Here is a 20506-nt window from a genome sequence, read left to right as displayed (position 1 = left end):
CCAGGGTGGGAGGATATTGGTCTTGGGTCCTATTTTGTTTCTTTCAAGTATAAAAAATGCCCAGCTTCATTCAAAAAGGCTGTTTTGTTTTTTTTCTGATTCTTTTCAAATATTAGAGCACCAGGTCATGTCTACCCTGGAACATTTTATGGTTACTTCAACTTGTAAAATTAACATTACAAAGGACATGTACCAAGCACATCTTGGGCACAGCCACAATCTAAATGGTTAATAAGTCACTGCAAGCTGAGTAATTGAGGGCAAGAGATTCAACTTTGTTTTGTTTAATTCATTTAACACCATAAACATTTGTAAGAAAGATGTATCTTGTTGATTTATTTCTCCCTCCAGTTAAGGTGTGAGAGTTGACAATAAACATCTCTGAAGGCTTCCAGCACAATAGGGAAGAATAGACTTAATGTTCCTGATTTTTCTTGGGTACAAATCAAGAAATTTAGAAAAATACACAGCAGAAAACCTCATTTCAGTCTTGTTTCTTACAACACAAAGAGCAAAAGGGATACGCATCCTCTTTTAAAATCCTTTACTGGTCACATTGAACAACTGTTGAAGACTCCTGCTGTTCCTTTGTCTGCTTGCAACTCTGATCTTCCGGTCCTGCTAAAAATCATAAGGCTGATAATAAAGTAGAAAACAGTCATATTCGTTCATACTCAGCTTTGTACAGATTACATTAATAATCTAGTGATTCAGCTAATCTTTTAAAATTGGATTAGGAGCTATTTATTCCTACTTCTAAAACTCTTTGGTACTTGTGGCTTCCTCCAAAGTGAAGAACCTCTTCCTCTCCAAGTTCCTGAGCAAGGGGATGGGGAGCTCCATGTACTCCCTAGATTCTTCAACAGGACTGAAACATTGGGTTTCACACAATCCCTTTCTTCAGTCACTATCCTCATGAATGGGGCTGGGGAGTAACAGAAGTCCGTGAAGGCCTGGAAGCCCTCTTCTCTCTCTGAAGCAGGGAGTTCACAGAGAGAAGCCTCCAGATCCCTATATGAAGCAGGGATTAGTGGGGTGGGGTCGTGGGGAGGAAAGGAGTGGGGAATTCTTTACTTGCAGGGACTCCTCTGCAATTCCCAGAGAGGAGTTACGCTGCTGCTGAAGAGCAGGCAGACACATATGTGCATAGAGAGGGGAGCCCACTTTGCTGTTCTTGAGCCCACCCAGTCTCTCTTCCTGAAAGTAACTTCATTAAAAAACAAACGACAAAAAAAACACTTCCAAGAAAGAACACTAGGCATGCTATTAAAGGGCCTTCTGTCCAACTTGGATACTTAACATTCAAGATGAAAGTGTTGCTTTAATGACATTAAATGGAAAAAATAATTTCTCTTCTTGCATTTGTTATACACACAGAGTTAAAGAGAGAGTTAAGAGAAGTTAAAGAAGCCTCTATGACAACCCAGTTCCTGTTTCTCTGTTATGCTTTTGTTGGGTGCCTCAGTTTGGGTGTTTTCACATGTGCCACCTGGGCATATTTTAGGGGGAAAACTCTGCCCCTCTGGTCTCAGACATGCACATCCCCTTGCCCAGCTGCAGGGCACTCCTTGGCTCACACATCTGCATCAGTTGCCCCCCAGAGCCCTGCTGCAGGTTGCCCAGGCACCTACACCCCTTACCCCCGAGCCCAGCTGCAGGGTGCCACGCCCCAGCCCAGACACCGACACCTTCTACCCCCCAGACACCTGCACCCCCAGAGCCCAGCTGCAGGGTGCCCCCAAGACCAGACACCCACCCCCCAGAGCCCAGCTGTGGGGTAGGCCCAAGTCCAGACACCCACAGCCCCTACTGCACAGAGCCTAAGGATTCAAGGGAAAAACATCCTAATGCTGAGTCTTGGGCTTGTATGGAGTTTTCTGCATGGTGCCTTCTTCCTTCAGGATGTGCCAGGAACCACAGCTGCCCAGCACCCTTCCCTCCCCTCTACCCCAGCAGTGTCCTGTATTTGTGAGCTGGACTCTGCTGGGTTCAATGGCCCCTAGTGGCAGCCAGCAGCTCTGCAGCACCAGTTCTATGGGGAACAACAAAATTCTGTGCAGAACATTAATTCTGCACAAGTTATGCAGTGGCACAGAATTCCCCCAGGAGTGTACTTTAGCCTTGCTTATTGATCTATCTTACCACAGGCAGACTTTTAGGAAAATTATTATTCTCCAGATGCTAATGGAGAAGCTGGATCTGCCTTAGGTCTCAAAGATTTTTGGCCCTTTAAAATACTAGCAGGCTGGCCTCATTTTGAGACCAGCTGCGAGGGTTGGGTACCCCAGAACATTGTTTCACTTAATTTCTGATGGCAGTCAGCTAAGGTGCTGCTCCTACTGGAACTGCAGCTGCTCAGGCTGGTTCTAGACCTTGTGGCTTTGGCAATATTTCTGTATTCTTTCCCTGGTTTCCCTAGTTTGGTGGTGCGCTGAAGTAGCTCCCTACAACACTGCCTTTCTCAGACTGTTCTAGCTGTGTAGATAAAGTTGCTTTTGAGTTGTCAGAGCCTCTTTCCGATGAGGAGGAAGGGTGTCTTAGACACTAGGGCTCAAGTGTCAGCGACCCTGGTGTGGGTTGTCTTTGACTAACATCTGAGGAGGTTGACATTTATTCACATTGATGGCTTCATTGGCAACATTGCCTTCTCAGCATGCTGTGCTTAATTGTTTTCCTTGAGGTGTAATGTTCTCCATCTAAAACTATTAGATTTGATGCTATTGTTATAAAAATTATTTTTTTGTCACTGAGTCTCAAATTTAGACAAGAAAACCAGAGAGCTTGGGTATTAAGCTCAACCCCTTTAAGCTATGATAGTCATCTCCAGGATTCATACAAACATTAGATCAATTCTATTATAGTTGAATCACTGGACTTACAAATCTGCATTACTGAGTGTCTTCAAGTACACTGCTCATCACCCTGCAATGCTTTATGAGTAAAGGAACAGAATCAACTTTGTTTATAGCCGTGTAAGCAAAGATGCCTCTTCTCTAGACTTTAGTCCTCAGTTAGGTGGTGGTATTGCTTAGGCCTGGTTTACACTACAGAGTTAGGTCGAGGTAGGGCTATTTATGCTGACCTAACTCTTAAGCGTCTACATTACAGTGGTGCTCCTGCTAATGTAAGTTGCCCACTATATTGATGTAGTAACTCCACCTCCCCGAGAGGCGTAGTGCTTAGGTCGATGTAGTTAAGGTGATGCAGTGTTTAAACAGACAGTTTAAATCTCCTGTTGGCTGTCAGCCCAGTACGGGGCTCACAGCAGGTGCCCCCCCATTCCCATCAAGCTCTGTTAGCCCCAGGATGAGGGGCTGACAGCAGGAGTCCAAGACAAAATGTGAAATAATAACTGTGAAACTGACAAGAATGTCAGTTTCTCTGGTGGTAGGCTCCCTGCTGTGAAATTGTGCTCTGTCCTGGGGGGGGTGGAGGGCTCCAGCTGTGAGCCCCATGTAGCTGTCAGTGCCCCACAATACCCCACTTCAGTCGGTGCAAGCACTGTTTGGTGAAGACACGCACCACTGGCAAAAGGAGGGTAGTTGATTTAATTGCTGTGGCGGCTGTAGATCAGTCTAACTTAGGTTGATCAAATTTTGTTGCGTAGACATGCCCTTACGTATTTGAGGTTTCCTAATAGCAGGACCCCATGTACTCTGTGGCACAAGCCATTTCTCTTGTTCTTCAATTCCAGTCTGTCGGCTCAGAAGTAATGATGGCATTGAATTCAGTCTTTCAACTATTTTTGCCTTGTACACGCTTCACAGGTTAATTAGTCTCTAAAACTTTTTCTTCTGTGTTCATCCAGCACATCCTCAGTCTTCCTCTATTTCTAGTTCTTTGCACTCTGGGTGTGAATCACCAGATATGTTATACTTTCCAGGTCTGTTTTGACACATGTCCAAAGCATTGTAGTTGTCTGTCTTGAATCTTTTGCAACAGTGTCATTTCTTGTCTTAACTGTTTTCTTATAACTTAAATTATTTTCCGCTGTCCTGAAACTCTCAGCCAGTTCATTTCTGCAGTCAACATCTTTCGTTCCTCAGCTTACCTCATACTCCAGACATTCCAACCCATAGAGTGGTATTGATATGGCACTGTCTCATATACACTAATTTTTATTTCTATTGACATGTCATTAGTCTTCCAGATCTTGCAGTTTTTCTGAGTACAGTAGCAGCTAGTCTGATTCTTCTTATGTCGTCGTCATAATTCCCATTCTTTGATAGTAGTTCTCCAAAGTACATATTTTTCCTCTTGGTCTAGTTCTTTGTCTTTGACTTTAATCTTTATCTCTTCCTCATGTCTTCCAGTTGCCATAATTTTTGTAATCTCTATTGATCTTCAATCTGGATTTTCTGTTTTCCTTGTCTGCCTTCTACAAATTCTCTGTGAATCTTAATTGGTCAATGGTACGAGATTAGTAACATCTGCCAATCTAAGGTTATTTTCTGTTGTTCCACATAACTCTTTCCGTTTAATCTCTCAATGCTACAGCCATTACTGCTTCCAGTACCATGCTGAACAAATCTGGTGACAGCATGCATCCTTGTCTCACTCCTACAGTCATCCTGAACGATTCCGTCAACTTCTTGTCTTTTCTAACCACACTTATTGACTTGCTGTAGATGTCTTCTATCAGTTTGATTTCTCAGGGATACATATGTTCTCAAAACTTGCCATAATGCCTTCTGCCAAATACTATCAAAAGCTTGTATGAAGTTTATAAAGTAGTTGTAACAGGTTTAGTTGTGTTTTGTATACATCTCTGATATGTCTCATCACAATTAGCTGATTTTATTATAGTTTCTTAGTTGAAGTCTGGCCTATTCCTCCGTAGATGCTGCATCCACATACCTTTTCGTTGTCCTCTGCTGCATCTCAGTGAATGCTTTTCCTGGTATGATCAATAAGTTGGTTCCTCTATAGTTCTTGCATTCAGTCTTCTCTCTTTATGGATTTGGTACTATTTTCACTTCCCCCCCATTTACTTAGCATTTTCTCTTGTGGAACAGCTCTGTGGTTATGTTGTTGTTTCCCAGAACCTTTTCCTAACTTTCTATAAAGATCTTTGCTATTTCGCCTAAAAATTCCGGCACCTGCTCTCCCTTATTTGTACTGGGGAGCGTCTCCAGGACAGTTTAATCCACTGCATTCTGCAGGTTGCACAGTTCTTCAGAATATTCTTTATGTTGTTTGTTCATCCTCAGTTACTTGGCTGTGCTTGTCTTTCATGGCTGACATCTTCAACTCCTATGCCCCGCTCAGTTCTCTTATTTTGTGATACAACAACATGTTTGTTCCTCTTCACGTATTCTTCTGCTTTTTTATATTGTTTGTAGGGCTGTCAAGTGATTAAAAAAATTAATCATGATTAATCGCACTGTTAAAGAATAATAGAATACCATTTATTTAAATGTTTTTGGTTGTTTTCTACTTTTTCAAATGATTTCAATTACCACACAGTACAAAGTGTACAGTGCTCACTGTATATTTATTACAAATATTTGCAGACAAAAAATATTTTTCAATTCACCCAATACAAATAATGTAGTGTAATCTCTAACATGAAAGCTGAATTTACAAATATAGAATTATGTACAAAAATATAACTGAAGTTTTACATTGTTATTTTTGAGTGCAGAGTCCACAAGTCTACTCAGTCCTATTTCTTGTTTGTCTGAGTGATTGGCTGAACAAGTTTGTTTACATTTGCAGGAGATAATGCTGCCTGCTTCTTGTTTACAATGTCACCTGAAAGTGACAACAGGTGTTTGCATGGCATTGTTATAGCCGGCATTGCAAGATATTTACATGCCAGATGCGCTAAAGATTCAGATGTCCCTTCATGCTTCAACCACCCTTCCAGAGGACATCAGTCCATGCTGATGATGGGTTCCGCTGGATAGCGATCCAAAGCAGTGTGGACTGATGCATATTCATTTTCATCATCTGAATCAGATGCCACCATCAGAAGGTTGATTTTCTTTTTTGGTGGTTCAGTTCTGTAGTTTCCGCATTGGAGTGTTGTTCTTTTAAGACTTCTGAAAACATGCTCCACACCTCATCCTTCTCAGATTTTGGAGGGCACTTCAGATTCTTAAATCTTGGGTCAAGTGCTGTGGCTATCTTTAGAAATTTCACACTGGTGTCAAATTTGCAGTGAAAGTGTTCTTAAAATGAACAACATGTGCTGGGTCATCATCCAAGACTGCTGTAACATGAAATATATGGCAGAGTGCGGGTAAAACAGAGCAGGAGACATAAAATTCTGCCCCAAGGAGTTCAGTCACACATTTAATAAACACATTATTTTTTAAAGAGTGTCATCCGCATAGAAGCATGTTCTCTGGAATGATGGCTGAAGCATGAAGAGGCATACAAATCTTGAGCGCATCTGGTATGTAAATATCTTTTGACGCCAGCTACAACAGTGCCATACAAACGCCTATTCTCACTTCCAGGTGACATTGTAACTAAGAAGCGGCCAGCATTATCTCCCGTAAATGCAAACAAACTTGTCTCTTAGCGATTTGCTGAACAGGAAGTAGGACTGAGTGAACTTGTAGGCTCTAAAGTTTTACATTGTTCTGTTTTTGAGCACAGTAATGTAACAAAAAATTACATTTGTAAGTTGCACTTTCATGATAGAGACTGCACTACAGTACTTTTATGAAGTGAACTGAAAAATAGGATTTCTTATAATTGTTAGTGCAAATATTTGTAATAAAAAATATAAAGTGAGCACTGTACATTTTGTATTCTGTGTTGTAATTGAAATCAATATATTTGAAAATGTAGAAAAACATCCAAAATATTTAATACATTTCAATTGGTATTCTATGGTTTAACAGTGCGATTAATCTTTTTAATAATGATTAATTTTGAGTTAATCACACAAGTTAACTGCGATTAAAATCAACAGCCCTAGTCATAAGGGCTAGAAACACTTTTTAAAAACAAAAGCTGAGCATAATTCTGTATCGGGTACTACCCTCGTATACATCTCCTTTTGTAGGGAATGAGGTTTTTAGCTCTAGGCCTGATGTTACACAGCCAATTCACTTTTAATATGTGCATATTACTACGAGGTGATAATGCCTAGACCGTACTTTGACTTAATCTGCCTTTAAAAAACAATAATTGTACATCATAGTCCACAGGGCCTCCAGTTTCCAATGTATTTTTGATACAAAATTATGTTTTGTAACATTACTAGTCTTGATAAGAGTGAATTTAAAGTCTATTTGATTCTCATTTGAGAAACATCCCCTCTTATAATAAAGCTTAGTCAGCTCCAAGAAACTCCTCCTCCTTAAAATGTACCAAAACACTTAGCCAATTAAAGGGGATTAACTCATTTCTAGAACTTTAGCTAGCTGTGCTCTCATTTCATAGCCTTGATGCCTCTTTAACTTTTACTATATTGTCCTATTCTGCTATTCACTGTCTGAGTGTTTTCTAGAACTCATAAAGCTGCTGACTTTAAAATACATTCTAAAATTCAATGGTTATGTGTAAAACAAGGAAATACCTTACAGAGGTGATAGTGTCACCTAGGAAACCTGGCTGTTACATTTGAGGAAAGATCACTTAAAACTAAAATATAAGATTAAAAATAGCATAGATTGCAGTGCAGATGTGTGACATTTAGGTAATCAGCATACCTTGACTCTGGTTGATCTGTCAGTTGAGCAAGTTTGCAACTGCTGTCATAATAGTTTGATAGATTTCACTCGTAAACGACCTGTGAAATTTCCTATTTGCAGGTTTCAGAGTAGCAGCCCTGTTAGTCTGTATTCGCAAAAAGAAAAGGATGAAAGCATCCGATGAAGTGAGCTGTAGCTCACGAAAGCTCATGCTCAGATAAATTGGTTAGTCTCTAAGGTGCCACAAGTCCTCCTTTTCTTTTTCCTATTTGCAGTTGTTCTTATATGGCATCTGTATAAAACTCGTTCAGTTTGCAAGTAAAAAGATGGCTTTAACTACCTGCTTTGCAATTTCAATCTGCCATCTGACAATAAAGCATGGATGCTTAATGAATTGTGTATCAGCGATGACAGATCTGCAGGCCAGTTTCCAGCTAGTGATACAACTGTGCAATCCCCAAAGTTTCAAGTGAGTTGCGCACGTGGAAGTGAGGGTTGAATCTGGCTCTGCAGTTGTAATTTTAAAATGTAGGAAGGGGGCAATGGATATAAAACTTGTCATGGAAGCAAGCAGGTATAGTTGACATACAGGGTGTGTCTTCACTGCAAAGTTAACTTGAATGATTGGCACTCAAGTGTGAGCAGTCACACAGCAAAACCATAGCTGAATTATTCTCTCTGCATTGGTGTGCACTTAACCATGTGGGTGTTAAGACTTCTGGAGCTTTACCTCCTTGTCCTTTGCTCTGTTGTAAGCTGAGCCTCTGATTTAGTGGTCCCTAACCTTTCTTGTGGGAATAGTATATTGCTATTCCCAGAAGACTCTGGTGGGCGCCAGACACCCTGCCACCGAAATGCCGCTGAGAAGCAGGAGTGGCAAGAAATGGCGCCCGTGGGCACTGCGTTGGGGACCACTGCTCTCATTCTTTCCTAGTGAATTGTGGGAAGGTATTGGAGGACTGTCAGTACTTAGAATATCAGGGTTGGAAGGGACCTCAGGAGGTCATCTAGTCCAACCCCCTGCTCAAAGCAGGACCAATTCCCAATTAAATCATCCCAGCCAGGGCTTGTCAAGCCTGACCGTAAAAACCTCCCTAGGTAACACATTCCAGTGTTTCACCACCCTCTTAGTGAAAAAGTTTTTCCTAATATCCAACCTAAACCTCCCCCACTGCAACTTGAGACCATTACTCCTTGTCCTGTCCTCTTCTACCACTGAGAATAGTCTAGAACCATCCTCTCTGGAACCACCTCTCAGGTAGTTGAAAGCAGCTATCAAATCCCCCCTCATTCTTCTCTTCTGCAGACTAAACAATCCCAGTTCCCTCAGCCTCTCCTCATAAATCATGTGTTCCAGACCCCTAATAATTTTTGTTGCCCTTCACTGGACTCTCTCCAATTTATCCACATGCTTCTTGTAGGGTGGGGCCCAAAACTTGACACACTACTCCAGATGAGGCCTTACTTGAGTGGCTTAGCTCGCTACAAAGGGGGGACAGGTGAGCAACCCTAGTGAAATGTTCAGAAGTTTTAGCCTGCAGTCCCAGATGAACCAGGTAGTCTGTGTTGAACTCTCCACTAAAGTTGGGTTTTGTGTGTGAGGGGCAACACCCCATGAAGAGCCTGAGTGAACCATGGAGTGAAGACATGCCCTTGGTAGCAGCTGAGTTGAATAAGAAAATATTGCCTTTCTTAGAACTAACTTACTACGGGAGGCAGTTATTTGCATATTAGAAGACTAAACAATCCCAGGGATGAAGCTTAAGTACAGTAGGTAACTAACTTTTCTTGCAGAATCTGTGTCATCACGCTGGCAGAAGCTCATCCTCTTCTTCAAAATGGAAAAACAATTAAGAGTATTAATTACCAAATCAGTGCCAACTGCAGTAGACTTCAAAATAAAGTCTCTGGAAAGTCAAAGCGGGTATGGATTTTTTCTTGTTTTAATTTTAAAACTATCTTGTCAGTTGATGTTTTACTTAAGTCCTTGAAATGCTTATCTCTAATGGTAGCATAAAAAGGATCCACTATATCAGAGGCTGGTTCCTTTCCCAGAAAGAAATTCTTACGTGGTCTACCATTGTTGACATTGGTGCAGATCCTCCAAGATTAAAGAACTTCAAATACCTGCAGCAGTGTCTATACTAAGCACCCCATTCCTTAGATCTGTTCTGAGGAGGAATATGTAATACTGTTACAGTACCAGTGCTAGGGTTGTCTAAAGTAGTTTGCCCATACTGGTGTTAAGTGGTGGAAAATGTCAAACTTTCCCTACAGTGTATAGGGCTTAAAGGTGTCATGTCTTTTATTTTAAAAAAAAACTAGATCTCAAACATTAAAAGCCTCTTCAGAGATGTCAAGGACTTAATGGACATGAAAACTGCCCTTTTGTTGAAAATATATATGGCAAGCTTAGGGGTTGTCTAAAAACAGTCACATTGAAATTACACCTTTAGTTAAACCAGTGCAAAAGGTAGTGTGGATACTCATTTCAATTTAGCTTATGTTGATTTAGAACCAGAGTTTGAGCTAAACTGATTTTGGTTTAAGTAAGCTGTTAGAGATATGTGTAGATAACTCCTGAGGGCTGGTCTACACCCAAAGAACAACAAAATAAACGTCTTTATTTTAGGGCTTGTCTACATTACCAGCGGGGGTCGATTTATCAACTGCCAAGCACTCTCCTGTCGACTCCGGTACTCCACCAAGGCAAGATGCGCAGGCGGAGTTGACGGGAGAGCGTCAGCTGTGAACTTTCCGCAGTAAAGACACCATGATAAGTAGATCTAAGTACATCAACTTCAGCTACATTATTCACATAGCTGAAGTTGCATAATTTAGATACACTTCCCCCCCTGCCCCCAGTGTAGACCAGGCCTTAATATAACTCTTAGTTTCATGTAAATGTCCACACACACTTATTTCAGTTCATTTACACTGTTAAAAAGAAATCCTTAGGGGGATATTTGGTTCCTGCATTGTGGATAACAGCAGCAGTTACTTTTAGTCATGTGAAAAATTTAGAAAAAGATAAAACAGACCAAAAGTCTTTTAAAACAAACAAACAATCTCAGAACATGTGACTACTTTGTACTGCTGATTGTAACAAGGTTCAGAATTTTCTCTTAATATGCTAGGAAGGCCACACTTCGAAAGATTAAAGAACTCCAACCTAGACTGCTCTTTGGAAAACAAACTTCTTACAGTCATAGGAATTCTTTGTTTCACATGCAGGGTGCTCAGTTTCTAACAGAACTTGCCCCTCTGTGCAGGATATCTTGTTCAGATGGAGAAGAATATACTATATATAGGTAAGTTTTTTTTTTTGTTTTTTGTTATTTTGATTACAAAGCATGGTTTTACTAACACTGAAACCTCTTTGCAGTTGTATCAGAGGGCGGTTGATGGAAGTTAATGAAAACATTCTGGATAATCCAGCTATTCTACAAGAAAAGGTAAGAATTTTGCTTACATTGTGTTTTTTTTCCTTTTTATTCCTGTGCTATATATATCATGGTCTTATTTTCTAGCCATCTACTGAGGGATACATTGCAGTTGTACTACCCAAATTTGAAGAAAGTAAGACCATAACTCAAGGACTTCTGACACCAAAGGAATATGAAGAAGTTTTGTTGAAACGTTTTAATTCCACTTCATGAAGCTCTGTATTTAACTGAATACATAAATGTCTGAACTACACTGTGAGTAGCTTCAGAATTAAGTATTGCATAGATAACACTTGTAATCATCTACTTCCAGTATAGCCCATAGTTCAAGAGTTGTAACATGAAAGAGTTGTAAAATTGTACAGACAATGTAGGGGAATGAAAATTAGTTTTGTTGTTTTTTAATCAGTAAACAGTCCATTTTATTTCATACAGAAATAAACAGTTTAAACATTTAAGTCTTCTGCATCTTTTTGACAGGTGCAGTGTAGAAAAATATCTATCTTTCTAGTGCTTAATGTCATAAGGAAAAAACCTTATTTTCACTTAAGTCATCTTACACAGATACACAAATGAAAACCATTTCTGACTGATCAAGATTAATCCCCAATCCCTAGTGTTGAGGATTTCAGCTATTTCTTCTTTGGTGCTGCAAAGCCAGCATCCCCATTCTGATGTCTGTCTATTACCAGCGAAGGACACACACAGAGCTACTGGTGAGATGACGATGCCCTACAAGAATGAAATACCCTTAAGACCTGAATCCCTTAGAGTACTCGACTGGTCTCAAAGTAGTAAAACAAGGAAAAAAACCCTAAGTTTTAAAGAAACAAGAAAACAAAGCCTAATGATATACAAGGCCAACAAAATAAGGTATGGCATCTGTACAAAGAGCAAACAGGCATCTCCAACATTAGAGTATAGTGGCTTGGAATCAAATAATGCCCTTTGTACAACGATTGGTCATAATTGCTATCAAAATATCTTTTCTAAGCGTTCTAAATCTTGCACTGTAAAAATCTACTTTATGAAACTTAAATATGCCATACATTCTAAATGAAGATTTCAGTAGTTTCACATGCATTTCAAATCCTACTCTACGTTTTGATAAATCAAAAGCAGCAGTAAGATCAGCTATTTATCACTAAAACAAAGAGAATTCTTAAGTATTCACTGGAAATATAAAATGTGTCTGGAGGATGAACACATCATTAGTTCAGATTGACAGCAGTAAAATTAAATTATTTAAATCAAACTAGCCTAAAAAAATTGGCATGTGTATTGCAAACCAGCAGGCAGCTTTCGTTCATTGCAGAAGTATCTCATAGTTAAGACAGCAACATTCAGTGCTTGAGGCCATAGCCTTCCAGATTATCTTCTGGATATTGGCCAACAATGAGACTGACAAACTTCCACAGTAGTAGTATATGCAGCACATATCCTCAAACTATCCAGTTTCTCTGCATAAATGTCCATTAGCAGCATCTTTGGGTGAAACTTCCATTAAGATGTTCACAAGTGTTATTTTTGTAACTAACAGCATTAATGTTGAGCAAAGGAGACACATTCACATTATAAAAATACAGAACAGTTAAAAACTGACCGATGATGCAGCTCTTACTGTTAAGTACCAGGACATCTATTAGATGTGAGAAGGTCACAACAGCTTTAATTCAAATAACCTGCTTTATCTTTCACAAAAGAAAGCAACTTTGAAACTTGAGCCAGTTTGTAATTTCCACATGAAATTCTTCCATTCCTAAATACTACTATTATTTGCTCTCTAAAAATGTCAGATTTGCTACATGATGTTCCAAGGATTTTATTCCAAAGGCATCAGTTTTCCCTTCCATACTGTCGTCATTTGTATTTGTTTGTAATCTGTTCTCTCTCCATGGATGAGGTGATTTAAGCCAGCCATTTCCAGTTCCACACTATAAAAACAAAACAAAAAGCAGAGAAGCAGGATGGTTTTATTTTGTCTCATTGCTGCAAATGGATCATTAACTCACCTTTTTCAGTAGCTTGCAGCTGAGTGGGAGAACTTGGGATAATATGGTCATCACACCTTTTGTTTTCCGAATGCATGTATCAACCTAAAACAGAATTCATGTAAAAATCATAATTAGATGAGAATATCACATGCTGACCCTTTAAAATATGAACAGATTCTTCCTTTTTAAAATTGACAAGGAACAGTCTCTTCACACTTTTATGAAATGCATCTGTGTGGCACAGACTCAGCTTGAATTATTAATAGTATTTGTCCTTTGACATTTTCCCTGTTCTCTATTGGAAAATGAAGTGTTAGTTGTCTTCTACTTCCTCCAGAAAGAACAATTTACTTGCAAGAGGGATCTGACAATCCAATCTATGGAGGTAGAGGTTTTACCTTCTTTCACAAAACAAGGAAGGACCAATCAGAATTCAGAACTTTCCAGTACCATCCAGGATATACTAGCTCTCTTGAATTCCTCATCTGGAATTTTTATTAACACTTGAAGGATGCAATTTAAGGCGACAGCTGTTTTCAGTAATTCCACATTAGCCTACAGATAGCATCTGTCTTATAACTACTGGTAAGGGTATGCACTGAACACCAAGACTGCAGTTCTCTGTCACTAACATGTTCTCTTTCTTAGAGCATGAGAGAACAGTTACTTACCTGTGGATACTTCTAAATGTGTTGTCCACACAACTTCCATTGTTGGCATACTTATGCCTGACATTGGATTATTTTGAATAGCAGTATCCATTTGGACCACGCCTGTGCCTTCTTGGTTCCCATAGCCCATGACATAAAGAGTAGGGAAAAGACGACAGGATATGGAATCTGTGTGGGTAACACATCTCAAAGATGCACAGGAATTGTAAGTAACCATTCTTTCTTCAAATGATTTTCTACACAAATTCCATGCGTGGTAATTAACAGGCAGTTATCCAGCAGGTAGGTGAGAAGCCTTCTTGAACAGTGTATGTTCAACTGATGATTTAACTGGGAATTGGTCCTGCTTTGAGCAGGGGGTTGGACTAGATGACCTTCTGGGGTCCCTTCCAACCCTGATATTCTATGATTCTATGATTCTATGTAGGACAGCCCCGCCAAAACCAGCATCCAACATGAAAGCTTTCACCAGGAACAGTGAGTGGTAAATGTTTGGATTGAACTCCATATTGCTGGTTTGCATAACAGGGTATTACCTAAGTAGAGGTAACAAGAGCCTACTTAGCATGAAGGTAGTGTACAGAAGCAGAAGACTGTGTGGAAGAAAAGTTAAGCTCTTTTTAAAAGCTCGATTCACCCTCTTCTTCCATGTAGAGAGCCCAGAAATAGAATTGCCTCTAATGGGCAAATATATTTTTCTGGAATATTTCATAACAGTGAAATCCAAAGGATGGCATCATCCATTTGCAATTTATTAAGATCTGAATTTATCATCAGGAGGTTCCCACAATTCAGTCTCCCCAAGAGTTAGTCTTCATTGATGGCAGATGAAAGAAATAGCATTATCTTTTATCCTTTTCACAGTAAGTGGCATAATCTCATCACCTTTCAAAGTACAGAGAAAGAATTAAAGGGAAGCCATTTGGCAACTGTGTCCTATTTTTCCATAACAGACTGACAAGAACTATGGGGGAAACTTTTAGGACAACAATGATTTGCTAAATCAACACTGGTTGTGTTTATAGTGTAGAGATGCATAACTGACCTATTATTTACATAGGAATTGCTACCTAAGGCTCTAGAGTCAATGTGAGCCAAATTCAAGTTTCCAGAGGAATATTGCTCAGAGAAGTTTATGGAGCCAAGAACTGTATTAAGCCTTGAGACAGGGGAATGAAAAACTTGGCTTCCCAATATTTCTTAAGGAGGGGAGGGATAGCTCAGTGGTTTGAGCATTGGCCTGCTAAACCCAGGGTTGTGAGCTCAATCTTTGAGGGGGTCATTTAGAGATCTGGGGCAAAAATTGGGGATTGGTCCTGCTTTGAGCAGGGAGTTGGACTAGATGACCTCCTGAGGTCCCTTCCAACCCTGACAGTCTATGATTTCTTTGCGTAGCACCTGACTTTCTAAGACCATATCCACACTGGGAATTTGGCAATGTAGGTGGACCAGGGCAAATCTCAAGCATAAACAAGGACAGCCACAATTTTCAGGTAGAGCTTACCCCAGTTTCAAGCAGAGATAAGTTCCATTTGTACAAATCTTGACTTTGTCCCTACTTATGGTTTGGAACAATTCAGGTACATCAATGGCTGTCCACTGATATCTAGAATTGAAGCCAATTTCCAGTGTGGATAAAGCCTAACGATAAGAGAGCACCCAAGCATCAATGACAGCCTTCATTGCTAGTGAGGAAAAACAATGGTAGAAATGACAGTGCAATGAGACCACCACCTACAGGAACACTGAAAGCAAGAGGTACTGTATCTTTCCTGAAGAAATTCTTCTCCTCTGGACATGTCTGAAACTGAAGCGAACAGTTCAGAGTACAGTTAACAAGTGGGTCAAATCTCCAGAGCCAGTAGATAGAACGGCTTCTTCGAAAGAGAAGGAGTTCTTCTGCTCCTCTATATTTTGGCTATTCTATATCGTTTTTTAAAAACACGTTTAAATTTTAAACAGAATATTTTTGTTAGGAAAGGGGAGTAACTTCTGCTGTTCATTCTGGGCAAGACAGCACAACTGAGGCATTAGTGGGACAGAGCTCATATCCTTGTGTGGGGGATCAGAAAGTTCCGCATTTTCATCACCACTCACGACTGTTTTGTGATAAAAGAAAAAACCCTACTAGAATGGACCAGATTTAAATCAGCAGTTCTGTTTTTTGTGCAAACAGTGAAGTAGGCAAGTAAATGAGATTTCAAAACAAGGCTTGGATGCTTCTCCTAAAACGTTTTTTTTTTTTAAAAAAATCTTACCTTTGTAAATGTAGCATTTTTCCCCTGAACAGTGGTTTTAGCTGTTATCTGAAGCTGCTGGCACACAGGGATCAGCTTGTCAATCTCCAACAAAAGCAAAGGTGTGTCATCGTCTTCTAGCTGAAATACATTTTAAGATGTTAAAACCATTCAGTGTTACAATCACAGAACATATATGTAAGTTACAAGGAAAACCAGTGACCCCAAGCTTCCAGGCAAACACAAGTGTAATAAAGTAGGGAAGTAAATAATCACTTGTACCATTTGTTAGTCATACATTACCTGATCAGAAAAGGCAGTAAGAACTGAAGCAAGCTTTATGCCCTCTGTAGCAAAAACCTGAAACAAAAAAGTTATTTAGAGTTGTTTGTTTATTTTGCAAATACATTGGATAGTTCAAGAACAATAGACCAGTGGCTCTCAATCTTTCCAGGCTATTGTACCCCTTTCAGGAGTCTGATTTGTCTTGCATACCCCCAAGTTTCACCTCACTTAAAAACTACTTGCTTACAAAATCAGACACAAATATACAAAAGTATCACAGCACACTATTAGTGAAAAAATGCTTATTTTCAATAGAATTATAAAATAAATCAATTGGAATATATTGTACTGACATTTCCGTGTATAGTATAGAGTATGTCTGTGTGACATTTTAGTTTGTACTGACTTCGCTTGTGCTTTTTATGCAGCCTGTTGTAAAGCTAGGCAAATATCTACATGAGCTGATGTACCCACAGGGGTACACGTACACCTGGTTGAGAACCATTGCAACAGACTACTACTTAGTATTACAACAAAGCAATGTGCCATGCTCTGGAAATATTTAAAATTATATACATCTGCCTGCATTTTTAGGCAATTTTGAAATTACATGATACAGGACAAAATGACATTTTCTCAGATAAAAAAATTGCTTTCCCTGCAAAGATTCAGCACATGGATGCAGAGTGATGAGGTTTCATTTTCACTCAGTGGTTCCCAAATTTTCTTTGTTGAAGTCCTTGCAAGGATTTGGTCTATGGATGCCTCCTGGTGCTCCTCTGTTCCCATGTATTGCCCTAAGAGTTGCCACTACTACCCACTCATCCTCCATCTCCAAAATTCATTTTCTATCCCATGTCCTTTTATGCTATATTCTCCTGCATTCCTTCTTGTCTTTTCTATTATTTAAATTCTTTTGCTTTCCCCCTTCCTCCTGCTCAAAAGGCAGCTGCATGTTGCTCAGGGAAGGATGGAACATCAGTTACAACTGAGCTGAGTGGCACACAGCAGAGAAATCTATGCCCGAGCCTGTAGAAAGCGAAGGGGCCTTTTAAGGAGCCACCATAGCAGCAGCACACATTTGGTCCGTGAGTGTATGTAGGATCTGGGTTGTACAATCTTCCCTTTGCTTCCTTGGGATTAATCTGGTATCTTAGACTATTAAGATTCAATAAACAAGAGTCCCTTCGCAAACTGATTTGTACAGAAATTTTACACCTTTCTCAAACTAATATCCAAATTACAGAACATCAAAGCTTGATGAGCACTGTCTTAATATTTTAATAGTAGCCCCTCAAACTAATTCCTGGAATGCAGGTATGCTGACTTTCAGGAAAAATACTACCTTAGTTATGGGGTGTCTGGGAATTTTTAATGCTAAGGACCTCAACTGCAGAGCTTTAAATTGCTCTGTAATTCAGATACAAGAACACCACAAACTGGCCATTAACAGCATCTTAGACAGTTTACTAATTCCTGTTTTCTCAATATAAATTACCTCTGCTTGGTGAAATAAATCCTGGGTAGTCTTCAGCAGCCCTTCTCCTCTGAAAGAGACAATAACAGAATTAATACCATGTACAGCTGGTGATTGCTTAGTCTGTTCCCTTGTTTTTTACATAATGTGGTTTACATGCTTTTTCTCCTCCTAGAACTTCACCAAATGTAGCCATTATATACAGCCAGTCTGCTTATCTGAACAGAGGACTGGAAGGAACATCCAAGGTCACAGAGTCTAGTCCCCTGCTATCAGAGGCAACCCCCATTTCACAAATGATCCAGTTCCATCTTAAAACCAGTTAGGTTGTTTGCCCCCGCTACTCCTATTGCGAAGCTGTTCCAGAACCTCACTTCTTTAATGGTCAGAAACATTCTAATTTCCAGCTCAAATTTATTCACAAACAGTTTATATCTATTTTTTCTTGTGCCAACGTTGTCCTTTAGCTTTAAAAGCTCTTCACCCTCCCTGGTGTTTACCTCTCTGATATATATCCCTCAGCATATAGCAGAAATTCTTGTTATAAATCCGTAAGTGCATGACCTTGCACTTTGCACTATTAAATCTCATCTCATTTCTATTACTCCAGTCCTCAAGGTCATCCTCTTCTTCCTGTGAAATATTCCAGTCCTCCTCTGTATTGATGATGCCTCCCAACTTTGTGTCATCAGATTTTATGAGCACTCTCCTTTCTGTGTCAATGTCCCCAGAGCAAACCTTGAACTCCACTAGGAACCTCCTTTCCAGACAGATAGTTCCAATTTCAGCACAACCTATTGACATTTCCCCTATAGCCAGTCAATCACACCCTTAATTCTTAAACTAATCCCTATCTTCTCCAGTTTAACTATTAATTTCCCCTGTGGTACTGTATCAAATGGTTGAGTGAGGTCCAGATTTAGATCCAACATTTCTCTGGTCTAAAAAAAAAATCCAACACAAAACACCAAAAATCCGTTCTTATTAAAAAAAAAACTTAATGTATTAGTATTAGTCTTGCACAATTTACCTTTGGTAAACCCATTTTCCATTTACCTCCATGTCTTGTTCTGAGGTCTTACATACTATTGGGGTCAGATTAATGGGTCTGTAGTTGTCCGGATAACTTTTTCTCTTTCTTAAATATAGGTACTATGTCTGCTATTCTCTAGTCATATGGTTGGACAGATTAAAAATCCTTGCAATTTCATGTGTCAGTTCTTTTAGTGTTCTGGGAGAGAAGTCATTATGTCCCCCTACCCTGTATGCATTAAGCTCTTTGGGTTTTGCTTTCACAGTGGATGTAGTAATTTCCATTTCTATACACTCCTTCCCATTAGCTGTCATGCTTTTGCCCTGTTATGGTGAGAGGCACTGGTCACTGCTCTGATCACAAACCTCAGACTGGGAGCTTGTCTACACTACGCAGCTTCTAGCGACAAGGCTCTTTTGCGGTACTTCCAGCCTGGAGAGCGCTCCTGCCGACAAAGCTGCATTTACACTGCTGCTTGTGTCTTTCGCAGGTTTTTTTCTTTTTCTTTTCTTTTTAAGTACCCGCGAAAGACAAAGGTTTTGGTGACAACTGTGCAGTGTAGACAATACCCTGGGTATGAACACGCCTTTCAAGTAATGTAACTGTTAGGTTGAGTTAATCAGAAGTCCCCTCCCACCTAAAACAAAAGGGAGTTGTGAACCCACGCAAGAGTTCGCACTAAGTGGGCAGACCACACACACATACAGAACAAACAGAACACAGAGAGAGGCAGATGCAAAAAGTAAGATAAGACAAACAGTTGCAGATTACAGTATGACCAGAGAAAAAAAAGCTAGCAAGAGCACTTTTGTGTCTGGTGTTGGCTAAAGAGGCCTGGGGCTGTAAACTAAGAAAAGCCTCCTGCATTCAGAGAAGCAGGACTTTGTGCATTCCTTATAAACAAACAAGTTTTCATCAAAGAAAATACCAGACCATCAATTTCTAATGCCAACTGGAACATCTCCAAGATCTCTGAAATTTGATTAGGCCCTCAGATAGAAAAGGGGCAACAGCCCCCAAGATCTGTATTGTAATCCTTACTGAAAATTAAGGCAAAGTATACATTTAGTTTCATTATCCTTGATTTCTACCCCATCCTCACAGCACAGTGGCTGTATATCTTTTCTTCTTCTGTTTATTTACATAGTTAAAGAATCTTTTACTATTTGTTTTAATTTCCTTTGTTTCAATTTGATTTGCTTCAAGTAAATGTTCTATTATATAGATAAAACCTCCAATAATTAACATTAAAGCTACACATTTAAACAAAGTCAGGGAAAGCAAATATTAAAAGGTTCTTAAAACGTTAACCTGCCCACTCTGTACAAAATTTGTATTTTCAATATCCTAACCAGTTGTCATTTTCTGTCAGTTATGACCTATCAGATTTTTTCAGTCTAACTCCAATCTTTTTTCCCCCCACCCAAGTGGGGGAGATGATTACGTATAAAGTGATATTTAAATGGAAAATCTGAAGGGATTTTTCTGTCATTTGTGTTTATTGGTGAGCAAAATGTAGGTCCTAAGATGCTGAAGTAGTAGTTTTTTCATTCTTCAATCATTTCAATAGTTGCAAGGGTTTTTCCTCATTAAAAATCAAAATGAAAAAAATCACATCTGGACAGACCTCTCTGTGCAGAATGACATTTTTTCAGGAAGTTACAAACATTGGAATATGGGGTTATGATGAAAGACCTGCTGCAACCTTAATTGC

The 20506-nt window shown here is 39.5% G+C and overlaps 2 protein-coding genes across 19 annotated transcripts in view; one reads left to right on the top strand and one right to left on the bottom strand.

Moving 5' to 3' along the window:
• ABITRAM (actin binding transcription modulator) overlaps positions 1 to 20506 on the top strand; it is a 52872-nt gene that overhangs the window by 4996 nt on the left and 27370 nt on the right. For 9 of the 17 annotated variants that reach the window (XM_073332475.1, XM_073332473.1, XM_073332477.1 and 6 more), the window contains 4 exons: positions 7925 to 8118; positions 9444 to 9573; positions 10884 to 10960; positions 11035 to 11104. In XM_073332475.1, the coding sequence (XP_073188576.1) occupies positions 7976 to 8118; positions 9444 to 9573; positions 10884 to 10960; positions 11035 to 11104 (420 nt within the window). In that variant the 5' untranslated portion in view covers positions 7925 to 7975. Of the gene's footprint in view, positions 1 to 7924; positions 8119 to 9443; positions 9574 to 10883; positions 10961 to 11034; positions 11105 to 11179; positions 11554 to 20506 lie in introns of those variants that run through there. The other 8 variants (XM_073332484.1, XM_073332485.1, XM_073332487.1 and 5 more) reach the window with 5 other exon arrangements.
• Positions 10954 to 20506, bottom strand: part of CTNNAL1 (catenin alpha like 1) — a 127152-nt gene continuing 117599 nt past the window's right edge. For both annotated transcript variants that reach the window (XM_073332471.1, XM_073332472.1), the window contains 5 exons: positions 17781 to 17829; positions 16301 to 16357; positions 16019 to 16138; positions 13108 to 13191; positions 10954 to 13029 (listed from right to left, as the gene is read on the bottom strand). In XM_073332471.1, coding sequence (XP_073188572.1) covers positions 12868 to 13029; positions 13108 to 13191; positions 16019 to 16138; positions 16301 to 16357; positions 17781 to 17829 — 472 coding nt within the window. In that variant the 3' untranslated portion in view covers positions 10954 to 12867. The remainder of the gene's footprint in view (positions 13030 to 13107; positions 13192 to 16018; positions 16139 to 16300; positions 16358 to 17780; positions 17830 to 20506) is intronic.

This window comes from Lepidochelys kempii, chromosome 2, assembly GCF_965140265.1.
Source record: "Lepidochelys kempii isolate rLepKem1 chromosome 2, rLepKem1.hap2, whole genome shotgun sequence".
Classification (NCBI taxonomy): Eukaryota; Metazoa; Chordata; order Testudines; family Cheloniidae; genus Lepidochelys; species Lepidochelys kempii.
Note: the sequence above shows the minus strand (reverse complement) of the source record. Positions and strands in the feature narration are given on the sequence as shown.